The sequence below is a fragment of the Drosophila sechellia genome, chromosome 3R (assembly GCF_004382195.2).
Source record: "Drosophila sechellia strain sech25 chromosome 3R, ASM438219v1, whole genome shotgun sequence".
In the NCBI taxonomy this organism is placed as follows: domain Eukaryota; kingdom Metazoa; phylum Arthropoda; class Insecta; order Diptera; family Drosophilidae; genus Drosophila; species Drosophila sechellia.
The window spans coordinates 4119912-4138458 of NC_045952.1; the positions used below are offsets into that span (position 1 = coordinate 4119912).

General features: G+C 45.4%; 4 protein-coding genes across 10 annotated transcripts; 1 reads left to right on the plus strand and 3 right to left on the minus strand.

The window, feature by feature from the left end:
* Positions 1 to 74: 74 nt before the first annotated feature.
* Positions 75 to 13901, minus strand: LOC6613915 (putative cysteine proteinase CG12163). Of its 2 annotated transcripts, XM_002038344.2 has the most exons (6): positions 13590 to 13901; positions 6067 to 6483; positions 1792 to 1919; positions 883 to 1629; positions 642 to 823; positions 75 to 585 (listed from the first exon to the last, which is right to left on the minus strand). In XM_002038344.2, the coding sequence occupies exons 1-6, from the start codon at positions 13695 to 13697 to the stop codon at positions 320 to 322; spliced, it is 1848 nt and encodes a 615-aa protein (XP_002038380.1). In that variant the 5' UTR covers positions 13698 to 13901; the 3' UTR covers positions 75 to 319. The 2 variants fall into 2 exon arrangements, with proteins under 2 accessions (XP_002038380.1, XP_032579080.1); XM_032723189.1 differs by lacking the exon at positions 6067 to 6483 and having other exon boundaries at positions 13590 to 13897.
* Positions 1926 to 5539, minus strand: LOC116801769. 4 transcript variants are annotated; one of them, XM_032723195.1, is made up of 2 exons: positions 2929 to 5539; positions 1926 to 2863 (listed from the first exon to the last, which is right to left on the minus strand). In XM_032723195.1, exon 2 carries the CDS (start codon positions 2847 to 2849, stop codon positions 2586 to 2588), a length of 264 nt encoding a protein of 87 aa, XP_032579086.1. In that variant the 5' UTR covers positions 2850 to 2863; positions 2929 to 5539; the 3' UTR covers positions 1926 to 2585. The 4 variants fall into 4 exon arrangements, with proteins under 4 accessions (XP_032579086.1, XP_032579085.1, XP_032579083.1 ...); XM_032723194.1 differs by having other exon boundaries at positions 1926 to 2873; XM_032723192.1 differs by having other exon boundaries at positions 2924 to 5539.
* LOC6613916 lies at positions 13091 to 16974 on the plus strand. 2 transcript variants are annotated; one of them, XM_032723190.1, is made up of 5 exons: positions 13091 to 13339; positions 14750 to 14923; positions 14979 to 15217; positions 15394 to 16438; positions 16492 to 16974. In XM_032723190.1, exons 3-5 carry the CDS (start codon positions 15004 to 15006, stop codon positions 16919 to 16921), a joined length of 1689 nt encoding a protein of 562 aa, XP_032579081.1. In that variant the 5' UTR covers positions 13091 to 13339; positions 14750 to 14923; positions 14979 to 15003; the 3' UTR covers positions 16922 to 16974. The 2 variants fall into 2 exon arrangements, with proteins under 2 accessions (XP_032579081.1, XP_002038381.1); XM_002038345.2 differs by having other exon boundaries at positions 14982 to 15217.
* LOC6613917 (enolase-phosphatase E1) lies at positions 16961 to 18174 on the minus strand. 2 transcript variants are annotated; one of them, XM_002038346.2, is made up of 3 exons: positions 17742 to 18174; positions 17200 to 17456; positions 16961 to 17137 (listed from the first exon to the last, which is right to left on the minus strand). In XM_002038346.2, exons 1-3 carry the CDS (start codon positions 18095 to 18097, stop codon positions 16980 to 16982), a joined length of 771 nt encoding a protein of 256 aa, XP_002038382.1. In that variant the 5' UTR covers positions 18098 to 18174; the 3' UTR covers positions 16961 to 16979. The 2 variants fall into 2 exon arrangements, with proteins under 2 accessions (XP_002038382.1, XP_032579082.1); XM_032723191.1 differs by lacking the exon at positions 17742 to 18174 and adding an exon at positions 17539 to 17666.
* Positions 18175 to 18547: the final 373 nt, after the last annotated feature.

An 18547-nucleotide genomic window follows, 5' to 3' on the forward strand; every position in this document is an offset into this window, starting at 1 on the left:
TTCTTCCATTGATTCTATGACCAACTGTTGCTGCGGCCAAGGCTGCCGTGGATTCAATAGTAAGCCCAAACAGGTTTTAATTCTTGTACAATTTATTGTTATTTTCAATTAAAGCGGAATATGTGGATGCAGACTTTTTCGTGAGATTACAGATGTCTGAAATGATTATACTATATTGGCAAAGTTTTGAAACTCAACGACTCCCTCATCGTGTCGGTTGAAAAACATGGAAAAGGAATTAATTGTACACAAAGTTACTGGCTGAATTATTAACCTAGATATAGTCGTATGCTTGTATATAATTGGACTCAAAGCAAGTCTAGGCCAGCACAGCCGAGGTGGCCATTTCGCTGACGCCGCAGGTGTTGTCACCACGATAAACGCGATAATAGCCCTGCTCTCCCCAGCGCGGACCCCACGAGTTCTTCACAATCCAGTAGGGCAGGGTCTTGTGGAAGTTGGGATAGTCGGAGACGCCATACCCCACAACCAGAACACCGTGGTCGAGGTTTTTCTTGGAGCAGAGGGCCTTCCACGGATGGGAAACTCCGCCGCGATAGAACTGCATAGCATTCGCATTGATGCCTAGAAAAATCATCTGGTTAAGTGGGCTTTGGGGTTAATTTTCGTCATCGACTTACCGATCGAAATGGGACCATTGGTAAGCAGCCACTCTTGCATGGCGGTCTCATTTCCCTTCGGCAGATCCACGAATCCGGCAACCTGAACGTGGGACAAAGTCCTGTTGAAGTGGCATTGATTCTTTTTGGCCTTGTATGGATACTCAGCCTCGTACTCTAGGCCGCCAATATCCTTAATGGCCCTGCGGAAGAAGTGTCACATAAGTATCTGCATCGTAATGTCCATTCCCGCGTAACTTACTTGTAAGCATTGTCCATGAGGCCGCCGTTACAGGCACTATCCGTGGTATCACAGTCGAGCAGCTCCTGCTCGGAGAACTCTTTCAATTCGCCCGTTTTCACGGCGTACAGGCCTTCGATGTTGCCCGTCACACTGAAGGCCCAGCATGAACCGCAGGATCCCTGATTCTTCACCTGGGTGACAGCATCCTTCTGCCTCCAGTCGAACTCCTTTGGCAGTTCACCATGGTAAGCCGGTACGACAGCCGCCGATCCGCCAGTGGCCTTCGCCTCATCACGCTGCCAGAGTCCCGTGCGTTCCTTGTATTCCGAGCTGGTCATATCAGCAAACTCCGTGATGCCGTACTTGGCGCTGCCCATCTCGTTGGCGTTTAGCTCCTCGATGGTCTTCAGGTTCTGACGGAAAATGCGCAGGCGCATCTGGCGCTCGGCGGTACTTACGTAGCGACGGCCAAATCGCACCTGGAACTTGTAGAAGAGGTGGTCCACCTTGTCAAATGCGCGATGGCTGTGCTTCTTGTGTGTCTTCTTCTCGGCCCACTCCACGGATCGCGTGTGTCGGGCCTGTACCACCGGCTGGTTGCGGCACTTGAAGGTAATTTCGTGCTCATCCTTCCTCACCCAGACCTTTGTCCAGATATCCACGATGCAGCGGTGCTGCTCCTCCGACCCATCGATTAGATCCGCATCGATGCGGGTCAAGATGCCTGAAGCCACTTGCCGCGATGCTGAGTATACTTTCACGATTCTAGAGCACAGCAAACGGGCGAGTCAATTATAATGAATTAGAAAAATACTTAATACTTAATGCTAATTAATATAATAAATTTAATCTGTTACACTAAATCTAGCATACCCTTTGCTCTTACTTAATGGGTTTAATCACCTGAATTAATGAGTACAAACTTACTTGTAATGGGGACCCTCTCCCGCGGTCAGTTTGTCCAGAGATTTCTGTAGCTGCGCCTTCGCCGCCTCTTCATCATAAGGCTTATGTCCACCCAAGATATCGTTCGCGCTGCGTCTGCTGCGATGGACCTGCAAAAAATGTATACACACATAAAAAACTGGGACAATGGGCTAATACCGATAACATGGTAATCTAGCTTAATTATATAAGCAGTAACTGCATCGTGGTAAACAACTTCGATTTGATCTGGCCATGTCCGTCCATTCACCCGTCTGTTCCTAGGGAACGTCTAGAACTTGGGAACAATAAGCGCAAGAAAATTTAGTTTAGGCATGGGGTATGTACATTCTACTGACGCAGATGCAGCAGATGATTTTTATGATTTCCCTCATCCCTTACCTCATTCAATACCTTACAAACAGATGCCATTTAATTCCAGGCTAGTTCCAACCTTTGATGGAATCCAATCTAGCTTTATAGACTCAGTAAGCCTCTATAAACATTGAGATGCTATGATTGTTTAATTTTAAAGTCGCTAAAACGTCGAGATTAACGCGAACTACTCGTGAAAATATAAAATTTACAATAACATGCTTTTTGGGGCTATATCTTCGATTAAAATATTTGTTTTCGTTCTCCGTCCACGTAGAGCACGCAATGAAGATTCCGTCTGACCAAAATTTGGGGAAGCGGTTTCACGAATCGAACTACTTAAATGTCAACTACTCCGAATGCGAAATGAACTGCGCTGTGGCCCAGAACCAGATCGGCGAACAGGAGATGCGGATCGAGAATCAAAGACCGCACTCAAAGGGCACGATGTAGTCGTCTAGCAGCCGCACACGGCGGAGTCTTCCTTGCGAGTCCACGCCCATGTCGCCGCCACTGGGTGCAGCCTGCTGTCCGACATTAAGCCCCTCCTCCTCCTCCTTATTCCTCAGCTCGACCTGGTGTCGCTGCACCACCAACATGCCGGCTGCTATTGCCGCCTCTTGGCGCAGCCATCCGGACATGATCCAGACACGGCGAATGCAGGTTGTCAGTGCGAATCGCTCCATAATGGAAGGAATCTCTGCACAAGCCTTGTTTATCGATTAATAAACTTTAAAAAAGAAGTGAAATATTTACGAACCTTACAAAATATTAAAAAATATATGTCTAGTGGCTTCGGACTGAGGTAACCGAGTAAAGTGAACTGAATTTGGACTGGGACGCAAACGACATTGACAGGTTAGCTCCAGGCCCTACTTTGACTTATATTTTCGAAATGTTTTGCCTCCTTCTATACCCTTTCATTATTTCTTGGATGGGAAAAAGACGAGTGAAGATTCCGCTAAGCCTATAGACTATACTCCACCCAGACATTCCACGCATTAAGGCAAAAGACAGCCAAATCAGCCCTTTGTTTGCTGTCTGAGACTTCGTTAATCTTGTGCTAATTACGGAACAGGGAAACACTTATCCATTACAAACAGACACACAGCTGTCACCGCATCAGACCTCCGACACCAGGAGCAGTGGGGGGTTATGGAGAAAACATAAGTTATATGCGAATGTAGGTGAAACAAGGACATGTCTGAATTTACATTACCGAATCTGACAAAACGACACATCATTCTAGTACACGTGGCTGGAAAAGTTGCGGCAAGGAACATGGCGGTACAAAGGCAGCCCCAGAATGGTGGGATACGCCAAGAATAACATCGACTGACACAGGCGGCCCATAAACCATTCAATGCCGAACACAAAACCAATTAAACCAAACATTTCGGCTGGATATTCGTTTGCCGGCTGGCATCGAGGATGGTACGAGTAATATGTTGATGCCGTTGATGGGAGTTGGTTTCTGAGGATCCGGAGCCCCAGTCTCTGCCAAATCCACATCCACAGCCAGGAGCCAAATGTCTGCTCCTGCTGTCGCACCCGGGCAACTGGCATGCCGAATGCGGATGAGGACTGCAGGTGGAACCACACTCGAAACATTTTATGGCCTACAAGGACTAGGAAAACATGTAAGTTGAGGGGGGAAAGGACGAATTATATCTTCTACACTACTGTTTGTCCTTGGAGGGAGTGCTCCATATATACTTATTTATTCAAAAATTCCTAAAATTGATCCGCCTGCGTCAATTTTACCGTATGTGCGGCTTAAGAAACTTTCAGACCGAAATGCAGGGGAAATATTTTTGGAGTGCAGGTCACCTATGTAGCTGCGACAACAATACCGAATGGAATGTAATGGCTACGACGTGTGTATAATTAAAAATACAGGAACACAAAAAGAGGCCGTCGCTGGGTCTGGGGGTCCGTGGTCATCCCCTTCGATGTGTGCAGACTGTGCCCCAACATGAATTTATTAAGCTGACTGCTCAGCACTCCCTTTTCCAGCCTCAGCTCAGTTCAACTGGCCTGGGCTACTATCCAACCCACTTCAGCCCATCCCATCGCATCCTATCCCATCCCATTCCATCGACACGGCGGGAACTGTTAATTCAAATGTGTATTTCAATAAGAATTATATCGTAAATGATGTTTCCACGACCCTGGGGCCACAGAGGAGGGTCTGGGCATGGAGCAGGTGGCTCCTGTGGGTGGGAGCAGTGTGCAATGGTCCGTGAAATCCATTCGGATGTATAGACAGTGAAGTGCTGAGAGCGACGCTATACTTTCTGACAGTTGCCGTAAATCAGCAATGCAACTGAACTGAATGTTTCTCGTTTTCAAAGCACTTAATTAATTTATTCCGCGATGACTTTTCCAGGAGCTCATTAGGCACTCATATGGGTTGGAAATAATGTTGGCAAAGGAATTTCCGATTGTTGAACATGTCTAACACAGATTGAAGCGAATTTCCGCGTTCAAATGTAATTTATTTCCCCCAACGGCAGCTGGATTTAAACAAAGTAATTAAATAATAGATTTATTAATTAGAAACCAAATTTAAAGTAACAAAGTGGCTATTAAATGACGAAATCCGGTAAAGACCAAATGCCCATTCAGTTTAAATTCAATATGGTACAATGTAGATAGTCCTGCTCACAAAATTTTCCAATCAATGGATTGCGATCAAATGGCTCACACTTGGAAAACCCACGCTCTGGAGCAGCGTCGCCACCATTAAAATTGCAGATTGTGTCATTGATTACTCAACCCCTTATGCTCTCGCCGTCATGTCGGGTGGAAAGTGGCCACCGACCGCCGGAGACAAATCGCCTAGACCCACTGTGCGTGGCACCACAGAGTCAACCGCTGTAAAAAGTAGAGCACGAGGATAATGAGAACACTTGCCTCGCACCACTCTGTGTATTTCAGCTTCTGTCGACACCGTGGGCACTACACGGCGAGCAGGAGGGGAATCCTGAGCCTCCACCCACTTAACCTCTCATACATAGCGGCACTTGGGGCCAACACAACCCCAGTCCACAGCCAAGACATATAGACAGGTGCAGATGGCCCCTGCACAGGTGCCAGGAATACGGCTAAGATACGGCGGGTTAAACAGATTGCGGCCGTAATTTGAGAGCGGAAACTCATTTGATTATTAAGGTGAAATAAGTGTTCCGCGGGGTGTCATCAGGTGAAAAGGCAGGCTTAAATAAATTCAATTAAATAACATTTTCCTTTTTTATTGTTCGCATTAGGGTGAGTATCTATAAAGAGTGGGCTGGGTATTTATGTGAGAAAGACAGAGACTCTGAACGATGGACTGTGTGTGTGTGTGTGTGTCTGGGATGATAATGAGGATATTCATGATAATGCTGTTGGTATGGTAGTAGCCTCCACCTCGGGATCCTTCTGCTCCCGGCCGGCCTCCTCCTGTTGCTGCCCCTTCTCCTGGCTCTTCTCGAAATTATACGCACCCACCGATAGGAAATCGTCGAGCCAACGCTTTTCATTTTCGTTCAGCTCCGTGGCGATTGTGGTGGTGGCTACGACCTCCTCTTCAGGCTTGTCCTCCACCTCTTCTGTCTTTTTTTCCACATCATCAATGCTAATTGCCGTGGCCGTCTCATTAGTGGCGTCAGGTGGACTTAGCTTGGTGACTGTTATGGATGCGGTTAATACAACAGGAGCTGCGGAATCCAGAGGGGCAGCATCGGCACGAGAAGGAGCAGCAGGAGAAGGTGCAGGAACAGGAGTCGCTGGAGCGGATTTGGTCAGACTGACCTTCCGCCTCATAGGTCCCAGGTTAGTGAGTATCTGTGACTCCAGATTGGCCATCTCTGCGTCGCTCAGTTCTTTCCTCTGACCGCCATTAAAGATGCTATTACTCACGTATTTCTCGTTAAGCAGACGGGCCTTCTCTGCCGGATCTCCGGCCACCGAGTTCTCCGCCGAGTCTGTGCAATTGGAGGTGACCAGCTCGCGGTGCTTGTCGCCCCACTGGGTGCGCAGCCAAGGCTTTTCCAGGATGACCAGACGGCAGACTATGTCCGCTTCCGCCGGCTGTATTGCCTTCGTGTTTAGCGCATTCAGCAGTATCTCATAGCGCACTCCGGCGGTGATTTCACGAAAGGCGTCGATGATATTCACAAAATTCATCGACAGGGGCAGAAAGGTCATCGCAATGTTCTGGACACCGATCAGGTTGGGCGACAAATACTCCCGCTCGCCGGGATTCAGAACGTGGAACAGCGTGATCGGCGGCTCACTCACCGCCTGATCCGTTGTCGTTTCCGAAGATTCCGTGCTCTATGTGTACGGGTTTCGAGGATTTAAACGGATTGGTGTGTTTGGGGATTGGTGTGAGTTGTGGGGAAGGACGAAACAAAAGGCAAAACACATATGAGGATACACACATTGAGATTTCGTTTGGAATTGTAGCAGGCGTTGGTGATCGATCCAGATGCCAAATTGGAGTTAGTGCGTCTTTGTAAGGGAGTGGGTGATGTTTCAATGGGGCAAGCCAAGCCGTGTGGTGATTGTGTGATTTTACTATTAAGTGCGGCTAACAAGCCTGAGCCAGTTCACCACCAGTATGGTTAATCCCACAAATGATTCCGGGTTATTATACCAGTCAAGCCAAATAAGTTCGCTTATTAGTTCAAACACAGAATACAACAGGCATGGTTTTTGTTAAATTGAACGCTTGATTATCATTATGATTTGTGATGCAATCGATCCTGTTTAATTAATTATGATAGCTTATCACATTCCTATGATTAAAAGGAATGTTATTCTGGGAAAGCTTCTCTAAATGACTAAAACTTTTGCAATGCACCTTACATCTAATAAGCAACCAACCAACCACAAGCGAGAATGCGAGAAAATCCCCTTAATTTCCAATTCAGAAAAGCATCATGGCACATGGGGGTTTAGGGTTAATTTTAAATGAAAGCACGACCTCCGCCCCCAAAGGCTCAGTTAATCGATGCACCCGATGCACCGCCCCCATATGCACCTGCTCGGCCAGCCGGGCCTAAAGCCTAATGAACTCCGCATAATTGCAACTGCAATTGCGGTCAAACTGCGGCAACGGATCGGGACATCAGACGACCAATCAAGTCAATCACTGGCCAACGCTTGACTGGGCTTTTCAGGCCACAAAAACTAATTAACCGCCGTAACGAAACTGAAACGATGCGAGCCACATCGAACCGGTTGGTGGGGCATTGCAGCACAATCCATCGATAAATGATGAGACACAAATGCTGAAAGCCGTTGACAGACAGTCAGTGGAACACTACAGACGGATTTTGCTGAATAATTCAAAAAAGTCGGAATCGCAAAAAGCCGGCCAACAATCTCTGGATTGCTTTGACTGTTGCTTCAGTTGGACCACTTAGGAAAATGAAATATCTTGAAGTGTTGTAACAGCATCGATGTGTCAAGTATACCAACTAATAGATTGCATTTGTTTTGCAATAATTCATTCCCTATGGATAACATAATTGATAATTGGTTGAAAAGGTGAAAAAAAGAGAGTAGTAAGACAATTTCGCCACCATTTTTTAGAATAAAATATCCTTAGGCCACATCATCAAATCCTGTCTTAGTATTCAGTTAAGCCCTATGTAGCTTAGAGCCTAATGGACTTAATGGCAGCTGTGAAACCCCATTATTTCCTAAGTGTATTTCTGCTATTGCTGCTGAAACATTGCAGTTGACAGCGACAGCAGCCGGCAAAATGTGAGGATGAGATGTGGGACGGGATGGATGGGGTCATCGGGTAGTTTGGGGGACTGGAATACTGGGCGTCTTGTTGACGTTTTGGTCGTTCATCCTCATTGCCGCTGACGTCGTGACAAAAAGCCGAAAAATGCATAAAAACTTTTGACAGCGGTTGCGTCACTGCAAGCGACGTTGATGCCCGCCTGATGCTCAAGCTGATTATGTTGAGTGGGTGGATCGAGGGTCCGGGAATGGAGCGTTGGGACTAAGCGATGGAGCCATGGTAGGTTGGAGCTATGCGCTGCCGGAGCTTGTTTTTCAATTAAACTTATGGCATTTTAAACAACATCGCAAGCCATACCAAACACGATGATGGGTTTTTAAGTTCTGCGCCACGCCCACTGGTAACTTCGCTCCGTTTGTTGTCCTGGCAACTCCTTGGCAAAAGAGCAACCAGTTTATGTAATACGCAGTCGGTCGTAAGCCTGTTGCCATCTTTTAGTACACTCGTGTGCACTGAGCGCATCTAGGGATTATGGATAGTGGTTTCTGTCACCAGACCATTCTGGCTAATATGTATGTAAAAGGGGATTCTTCGAGTTCCAGAAATTGTTCAAAGTATTGCATTCGGTAATGGTATAGTGTTTAAAAAATAGTTGCGTCCAGTGTAAGGTAACTGCAAGTTCCATTTCATTCTATTCAGTTATTCAGTAACTCGAATATAGTGCAATGAATCGTGTGACAAACCTAAATTATGCAAAACTGATTTAACTGAAAAGTGCTGTTTAACTCCCGTGCGCGCCATAAGCTGCATATGTACTTAATGTGTGTATTTTGGCGCGCTTACTTTCCGGAACACTTTCCATCAATCAGCCAATCGAATTCCCTGATCTGGGCAAACACAACGCGCCAACACCATAAGCTCCTGCTGCAGTCACTGGCTTACTGAACTCGCGTGTAAACAGAAAATCTGCCAGTGTAAACGGTTCCGGGGAAATATTAAACGTAATGCCATCGAAACGAGGGGGAGCGGGGTATTAAGCCAGTGTTGAAAAACTTTAATTGAATCATCGCAAACATCAGCGAACAAACGTTACGTCGCAGTAGCGGCGCAGTCGCTGCAAATTGGCAATTTGGCTTGTGTTGTTTTTAATTAAAGTTTAATTAAAGCGATTGGCCCGTTCGCCGTGCAAATAAATGCAGCACCACCATCATCATCGCGGAAATATTCTGTCATTGGCGACTTAATTTTTCCACGCAGCCCATTAACATTTTGAAATCCACTTACGCACGACCGGCTCTGTGAATCCCAAGCTCCCATCCCCACCCCACCTATGCACAAGTCGAGAAACCGGTATGAGATTAAAACTTTCGGGGGGTTATAGCGGGTTAGCTCACTGAATCCGAATCTGAGTCGGAATCTGAGTATCTGCGTTGTGCAACACACTTGAGTCCAAGGTGAAGATGCCACGCTTTCGGGCTTTGATGAGGTGCGCACGTTTTGGGCGTGTTTTAGTGTTAATAAAGACATTAACCTTGGAAGGGGCTTTCTTCGCTTGCCTGCTGTGAGTCTGAATTTACATAATGCTGTGATTTCTTAATAAAATCTACTTTTAGCTCCCTGTGCTAGGATCTGAATACACACTGGCTGCAGTGGGTCCTTATAGTGTAGTTTTTATTTTCTGTTGCCTCTATTGTCCTTGAACTCATCCATGTTAGCTTAGGATTAGGCAACTAAGTGTGATTTTTAAGAGAGCATGTAAAAAGTTATGTTAATTGCTGTTTTCTGTACACGAAAACAACCATACCTGTTTATCTGTACTGACTTACATCTTATTCTTTTCAGCTGATAGATAGGTACCTTATAGATCATGTTAGCCCCAGGACTAATATCTCCCACTTCTTGCTCATAATAACTTCATTTGTTTTGAAAATTGAGTAAACAAACACCATGCGTGCAAGCTCATTTACTCCAGTCAGCTCCGCCAGAAATTGATTTATTCTGCCTTGGTATTAAATCGAGTCTTCGAATGCTTACCACATTTGAGCGTGCACTTTATGTGCTGATTTGGGGAATTCCAAACCTTGCACCAACTAATAACCGATGGTGAAATTTTAAATTCCGTCCACGCTTCACGCAACCATCTATGGAATGATATTGGCATTGTTGGGTGCTTTCTGGCATCAGGACACCTGCAGTCCCATCCGAACCGCCCCCCATCGGCATGATGGCACGGCAACCCAACCCAACCAAACCCACAGTCAATAGTCGGTCCCCTGACCTCCGACCCCGCTCCACTCATAGTTTTAAGCTTATGCATTAACCATCGCAATCCGAGTCGCTCCACACCGGCACAATGGAACAGTGCTGACAGAAATCAAGAGGTGGAAATAGCTAAACTCCTTTGATAACCCACAGACTGAAATCTTATAGTTATATAGCTCGTTTTCATACCTTGATAGTTGCTAGCGAACTTAGATGAAGAGTATTAATTTTTGGAAGATTCTATATATTTAATGCATCAGCACTCGGGATGCCTGCTTAAATTTCCAATCATACAATGGAGACACACACGCACACATGCCGCACTCCCTGCCATTTACCCAAACATGGCCCCTCCTGGCCAAGCTCATTATAAACTTTGCCTTCACAGCTCCCCTGGGTGCTAATTTGCGCCCTGTGTGGGGAGTGGGGTATTGGTATTGGTATAGGGACAGGGATTGGGACTGGAGGCGGGGTTGCGATAGTGGGAGTGATTGGGTCTCGTTGTCTTGGGCTGGCCGAACCATTTAGTGGGCCCAGGGCCGTAATTTCCTTTGGCATTTCTATTAGGCGGCAAATCATGCTCAAAATTATACGAAGGACGCCCAGACAAATGCATGGATCGATGGGTGGATGGATAGATGGAGTCCTCGACGGGCGGAGTCAGCACTTCCAGGCCTGATTTGCATAAAGCCAAACGCCAGAAAGAAGATTCGCATTTGACAACCGCCGACAATTTGCTGGCAGAGACGTCGATAGATTCGTACATCGCTTCTCATTCCTTTGTCTGTCTCTTGCTGGCTTGTTTTTGTGGTTCGTGAATCATCCGATTTGATTTCCTAAATGGCAGCCACAAGCCCCTCCGCCAACCACTCCAGTCCGCCGGCAGAGATTTGTGAGACAATAGTGGCCCCCGTAAGTAAGTAAGCATGATTTGTGCGAATCTTGCCGCGGACTTGACTGAATGAATATGTATATTATACTCGCATATTATGCTCGTTTGTACCCATAAATATTTGCGCGAATGTGTTGTGTGTGTGGCTTTATCCGCGCATATAGTTCCGCAATAATATTCATTTATGCAAATTTACCCATGCATTCTTTCTAGTCTCTGTGCGTGTGTTTCAGTGCTTCTTATACCATACGCATACCTTTTGATTTCAGCACACGGGGCATCTTCAACGAGCGCCAAAACCATAATGGATATTTAACTCTAGTCCTAAGAGTGAAAAAGGTCAACATCCAAGACAAGTCAATGCGGTGAATAGAACATCATACAGCATTAATATTTATTGTTTTTTACACGAAACTTGTTATGCTTGTAAATGGCTTGTGCCTAGACGAGTTTTCAAATGTTTTTTGGATTGACATAGCTTAGCGATGGGTAACACTCTGTCGACTAAGGGTCTAGCTCTCAAAACGCTATTTATTTAAACTTATTTTTGCTTCCATTGAGCCATGCGTCAAATTAAAATTCAACATTTTAAATGCGACGCGGTAAATAATTCAAGTGGCCGGACTATTGCAAACCCCTCCGCCACCCACAATGCTGTGGCTTTAACTCGTTGAACCCTTTTTACGCTATATTTAATTATTTGCATATACAAATATTTTGCTTGCCGGAGTATGATTTATGCTGTGCGATTTTTTCTGGTTCTGTTTCCCGTTCTCGCCCTGCTGGCTACCGGCTATTTAATTGATATTGATGACGCTGCTCCAAATGGCATCACCCCAAAGCCCGGCCAGCTTTCCTCGGAAGGTAAGGTGGCACCATGCGGTGCTCTCTCAGTCATTAATCTGGCCCATTACTTGGTGGCACAGGGGCGGGAGGGCGTTCGTTTTGGAGTACCACAAACAGAAAATTTAATTTATTTAAATTGAAATCTGTTCCCCGTCTGAATCATGGATCGGTTAATCACAATTCGAAATCTGTTCAGGTTCTCGCAGTGGTGTGCTCATAAGTTTGCACAGACTTCTCGGAATTATTTATTTCAGTTGATATCATCAATTAGGGATTGCTCACTGACAAATTTGGTAATATCTAGCAGTCAATCGATTTGGCCCAATAAAATGACCCTTCCATTTCAATTCTTAATACTCAAATTCTAAGGTTGCAGCTGGGAGAAATATCGTAAAGAATTTTTCTAATCATATAAAATCACAACGATCAAAAAATAAATTTTTTTCTATAAATATTTATTTCATTTCTGTTTAAGTCTCTAGAAAGGCTAGTTGCAGCATTTGTGTGCAACCTGTATTGCCATTCTAATTATGAATGCAAACAGAATACACTTCAAGAAGCTGACGTTGCTAGACTAAATAAAAGCCTATTGTTCGTTGAGATACTCATCGCTTTCTAAATAAACTTGTTTGCGTAACAATTTGCTGGATACAAATCTCAGTACTAAGTGGGCAATTGATTGCTGTAGCTAATAGTGTAAGCAATGTAGAAGATCCGGACTTTTAAAAAATATATCAGGTATACTCCTTGAGTGCAAACACTAAAATAACTAAGTTGAAACAGTAAATACAAGCGGATGGTTGGGACGAACTTAATATTGGGGCTGTCGCTTGTTAGAGGGATGAATCCTATTTCCTTTCGTTAGCCTCATAACTCTCTATTGAGTTACTTGCTAGAAATCATTCGATTTGAAATGCAAGGCTTTTCCGCAAAAAGAAAATAAACAGTGGCCTGCGTTTAAACGGACGTAAAAGTGCACTTAAAGGCAGAAATTAAAACGCCATTCCGGCACAAAGCAATTTTAAACGGACTAGTGGGGCCTATTAAAATACCCCGATAAGAAGCACTTGCAAAAACAACGCAGTCTGGGGATCAATGGGGTTCTATCGGTCAAAATAAGCAAACAGCTGACACGTCGCAGAATAAACAAAGGCCAAAATAGGCGTAGATAAGCGGAAAGAGGAAAGTGGAGCACTGAACGGAAAGCTGAAAAAATAGAGCTTTTCAGAGAAATACAGTAGCAAGAATGGGCTATTCTTTAAAACTCGCGATTAAACATTTTTTGCTGAGAATATCTCAGATTTCATTCAACATGGAAATCATTGTTCAATTTGCACTTTAACCTCTGAGGCTGGACAGTTGACATCCTTTTTTGTCAGTGTACTTAAAAAGAGAAAATAAACAAGGGACATCAGCCAATATGGCGAATGTGTGTGAGTATGGGTGTGTTCGGTGTGGGTGAGCAGGTGAGCTTCTGTGTATGTGTTTTTGGGCAAGCGGGTGAGAGCGAGTGAGAGCTAACTGTAAAATTGCATATTTTCCGCTTAATGTCGAACCGTTATCCCTGCCCCCAAGCCTTAGTCACTTTGAAGGGGATTACGTTACTTTTTGCCTCGCGAAAGCGTTTTTATGTGGAAATAGCCGCGTTGCTGAATCATAACAAAACAACACACGCACACTCACCTCCGCATCGCCCTGTGCCTGTCCCGCTCGCTCCTCCACGAGCTCCTCGCCAGCTGCTTGGCCCAGAAGCAATACAAGCGCAACTGTTGCTGCCGCAAACAGCCTCATGTTTGCGTGTGTGAGTGGCTGCGGTGGGGGCCTCCAAAATATCCGCCAGAAAACTCGCCGATTTTCGATGCGCTCGTTTCACAATGACGTTAGCACAAATCACGCGCACAGGTGAAGTCGATTGTTTCGCGTTCCGCTAGCGAAATACGCCGCCTCTGCTGTTTGGTGGTGTTTGGTCTTTGTTTTCTGCGAGTCAGTGATGGACCGATGTCAATTGTTACACACTGTTTCTATTTCTTGAACATCGATGGCTGCTCGGCAAGTATCGATAGCCGTGGATTTTAGGTTGGCTCTTGTTGGTCTTTGAATTCGATTTTTAGTACATGCTCATCGATATTTCAATTTTTTCTACCGCCTTATTTTGAATTTGTAGATCTATTTCTATATATTTGTTTATTTGTAGTTACCTACGAGGAGGAGGTCAGCAAAATGATTATGATTACTAATTTGGCGTTGGACTGGAGTTGGAGCAAGGCTCCAACGATAAAATTCGATAAAATTTATGAAATTTTTTATGTATTTATGATGAGGATCACTAGCCGATTCGATCTGGCCATGTCTATATCGGGAATTATATAAGGTGTAAAGTTAAAGCACGCAGGGAATATTCGCCAACAGTCGTCTTTTGCTCTAAACCTAAGCAGCAAGTTGTACATAGGGACGATGATGTACTTCACAGTTGTAAAAAATGTGTCAATTAAATGTCTTTTTTTGCAAGGATATACAATTCTTGCTTAAAACGCATTGATTGACAGCCCATTTAAGCACTCAATATGATTCATTATAAATTCCCCAACTTGTGATATAATCTTTTGTGATCAACATTATATAGGATTTGAACAAATAAAACAAAACTCATACATACATATCAAACATATCATATTTAACCATAGTTAACATCCCCTTGATTGGTGTATCCATTGTTAGGACCACAACAGATATTTTGTTTTCCTTCACAAATTAATCTGCCATCTAGATGGATAAATTTTTTAGCCCGTGAAACTTTTAGAAATATTAATATTTCAATTAATGTAAACATATGTACATTCTAGGAAAGGGTATCTGGCTTACTGAGGCCTCAACTGAGAATTTCCTAGCCCTTGCGACTGCGCAGACGAAGTGCATCCGAAACCAGGACAGCAATGCGGTGCGTGACCTGGCGAATGGTGTGCCCAAAACGGAAGTGCACAAAAACAAACAGTGGGAGGTTACCGCTGGCAACAACAGTATGTTGTGCTTGGTATTGATAAAGCGCGTTTGCAACAATTAAAGATTTTCCAGTAGGAACACTTCCGCTTCCCGCAGCATGAGCTCGCACTATCTGAATTCCTGTGTGAAAGTGCCCATCGATCCGTGCAATAACTGTCCGGCTCCGGTATACAATCGGCCCAAGCTCTGCTCCCTTGGCGGAAAGAAGCCGCCCGACCAGGCTCACACTTCGCAGCCGGAGGCGGAGACACCTGCGTGGAGCAGCCAGATGGGGGTCAGGTCCCTAGCTAAGTTCTACGACAGTATACCAGGTGAGTTCGGCGTGCAAATATCTGCACCTTGAAATGTAATATTGGTGGTTAATTTTACCTTACCTTGAATTTTCTCCGTCAATAGTCTTTAGTGAATGTCCAATGATTTCAAATAAGAAAGATAGACAATTAGAAAGACCACCACATTCTCATCACCATTATTTTGCTTTCCCTAGACTACTGTGATGTGAAGCACCTGCACCAAGCAGAGTTCTACTCCACTCTGGAGAGCCTGCGAAGCACCAGCCGTGAACTGCGATCTCAGGCAGCAACTGCTCCAACTGTGGAGCGAAGTGCCAGTGTCAGCAGCAGTTCTGTGGGTCATGGAAAGTCTAAGAAGCGGCCTTCCAAGGGGAAAAAGATAAAGAAACGTCCTTTGGTGCTGGATCCTGTTCCTCCGCCGGCAATCTTAGTGATCCCCGACCAACAGGGTAGATGCGTTACCCACCCAGTTGTCCATACTCCCAATTCCAGTTGCCTAAGCGACGAGTACGACAAGTGCCTTAGGGACTTGAGTCGTCTGAAAAGCTTTAAGGAGGACTTCGCTGTGGAGGTTGCGGATTTCAAGAGGTCCCTTAAGAGCTTCGAAGCGGAGTTCCGCAGGCCAAAGTCCACGAGTAGCAACGGTACTCAAACGCAAACCAACAAGCAGAGTCAGACGCAGAACCGCTGCCAGAAGGCTGCCAATCCTGGCCAGCACACGGCAGAACGAGCCAAGTGCCGAAGGGAAATGCTGCGTAGGTGCTTCAGTGTCAATGATCTGCAGGCGATTAGCTTAGAGGCTCGTTCGAATCCTTCCAAACCCGCTCAGCCTGCGCGAAGCAACTATTTTCCACTCAGCAAACAGGAGGAAGTTCCCAAGATACAGATTCAATCGCCCACCGCCTCGTCGAAGCGAAGTAGTAGTGCTTCCAGCGCAGCAAGAGGTCGAGGAAGACGCGGTAGAGTAAGGAAACCAAAGCCAGGGTCTAGCGTAAAGGATGAGAAGCCACTACCACCGCTGAGCATCTATGAGTTGCCAGAGGAACCGGTCCAGAGAAGAACGCCCAGTGTGTCACCGCTGCACCCGGTATCTCGTCTCAATCTCGCGGCAACATTAAGGGCTGAAGTATCTAGGAAGAAGGTTAAGGAGCTGAAGAACAACTGCACCTATCATGATCCTCGCCCGCAATTCGATTGGGAGGTGAGGAAAACGCCGGCTTGGAAATCACTGTCCTTGAAGTGAGTAGTTCATCAAATATTAAGTTGGCGCACATTCATTGTTCTTTCTGTAGCGAATCCCACAAGGCCTTGCTCTCCATTCGGCTGGCCACTCGTAAGGCAGAGCAGGCTTTTCAGGAGCGCCAGTACGAACTGCATATGGAGTTGATGCGTCAACGGGTGAAATCCGCTCCCCTTCTTCTGGAAGGACCCACGTTCTGGGGCCCGGAAGTGGGCAAGCTCACCCATACCTGCAGGACCGAGGAACTGCGTCATTCGTGTGAGGGCAGCCGGCAACGTAGGAAGAAAAAGTCCGAGTGTCCTGTTCCCGATGCGGATACTAAACTGCAGCAACTGCGTAAGGTCTATGGCTCAGAAAAGTCTTGTTCGAGGCAGTCTCAACGAAGCAAGCGGTCCGGACGACGTCCGCAGGGGCTGACGACCGAGACGCCCAGCCACGACAGCGGTGACGACCTGTGCAGCGTAGATCGAGCTTTCCTCTAGAGATTCACCTAATTCCCAAGCACCTAGTCACAATATATGTATACTTTTTTGGAATGACCTAAGCCTGGGATTTATTAATCGGCAGTTTCAGGTTGTGAAGTGGTTTAAAGTCCGGAATCAACTCGAAGCTAGCTTTTTGATCGTCTGCTAAGGCGGCGTTTCCAGGACGCTGCAGAATTATGGCTTGCAAACCAGCAGAGCAAGCGGCGGCCGCTTCTAAAATATAATTTTGTATTAATAATGTTAGGAATGGGGATTCGTGTGAATCAGCCACTCACCTCCTGGAATATCCGTGAGAAAGAGTATCTGCTTCGGGTCCTCCTTCAATTGCTTGGCAATGTTTTCATAGGATTGCTGTTCCTGTTTGTGTCCCACATGGGTGTCGAAATAAGCACTCAAGTGCGGCTGCAGGTTCCCGGCCAAACTATGCCCGAATATTAGCTTTTGGGCAGCCACACTGCCGCTGGAGTAGACTGCAATACGGAGGCCAGCAGCACGCCAAGCCTCAAAAGCTGCAGGGACGTCTTCGTATACACTAATTATTAATTAATAAGAAACGAAAGAATATTTATCATTAACAAAAAGTAGTGGCGTTGTACTTTTTGTTACTTTATTACCAATATTCTCCCGCACGGAGAATTCCAGATAGCATGGCATACATATTTCAAAAATCACCAAGCTTGGATCTCAGAAAGACACACGAATTATTTTTGGGAACAGACGTTAAGTAAGCCTTTTCTTTGATAACCTCCTAGAGTTCAGATTGTGAAACTTATATGGCCATGATAGGAGAATATTGAATGATCATGGGGGAACTTACTGGCCCTTCAGCTCTCCATTAGCGTAGCCCTGCGCCCAAATCAAGCCCTGCAGCGTTTTCATTGGCGTGACCTTCAGATCCTGATCAATTAGATAGCGCACAAAGCCTGCAATCAGTTCTATATCTACTTCTGTGGGAGGAGCACTTAGCAGGGCCTTGTAGTCCGCAAACTTGGGCACTTGCTGCAGATCCTGGACAATGTGCTTTATATCATCTTCTTTCCAGAAATCCCTCAGAAACTTCTCCACATTCTGCTTGGCGTAGGGAAACAGGACATCGTGCACAAAGCTAATCGAAGTGGTGGTGCCCTCGATGTCCACCAGCACCACTTTGGCCACTCGTTCACCGGACGACATTGCGCTTATCACTGGGATTAAGTTATCACGAGTAACCCAGTTGATTTTCCGGCCAGCATCTGTTTGGTTTTGATAATAGAGATGGCACATCGCGCCATCGACTATCGATGGGAAAACGACGCGATCACTTAAATATTTATAAATTAATGTATTGGAAAAAACGATAACGGTATTTGCCATTCTTAGAGACCCTGCTTAATTGATAAGCGATCGACTGAAGCTGTATTGAAGTAATTCTTATGGGGTTATGGGGTTAATGGTCGTTTTGAGTTAATTGAGTTTCTTAATAGCTTTTTGTTTCCTAAGTTTGTGTAATTAAATATTAAAGCTACTAATTAATAATAATGAAACAAATAGCTTTAATTACCGTTAGTATTTAAGTGTCAGTATAAAATTATCACCACTAGCGTTGGCTCGTTGAGTTATCGATACCGATTGCCAGCCGGTAAC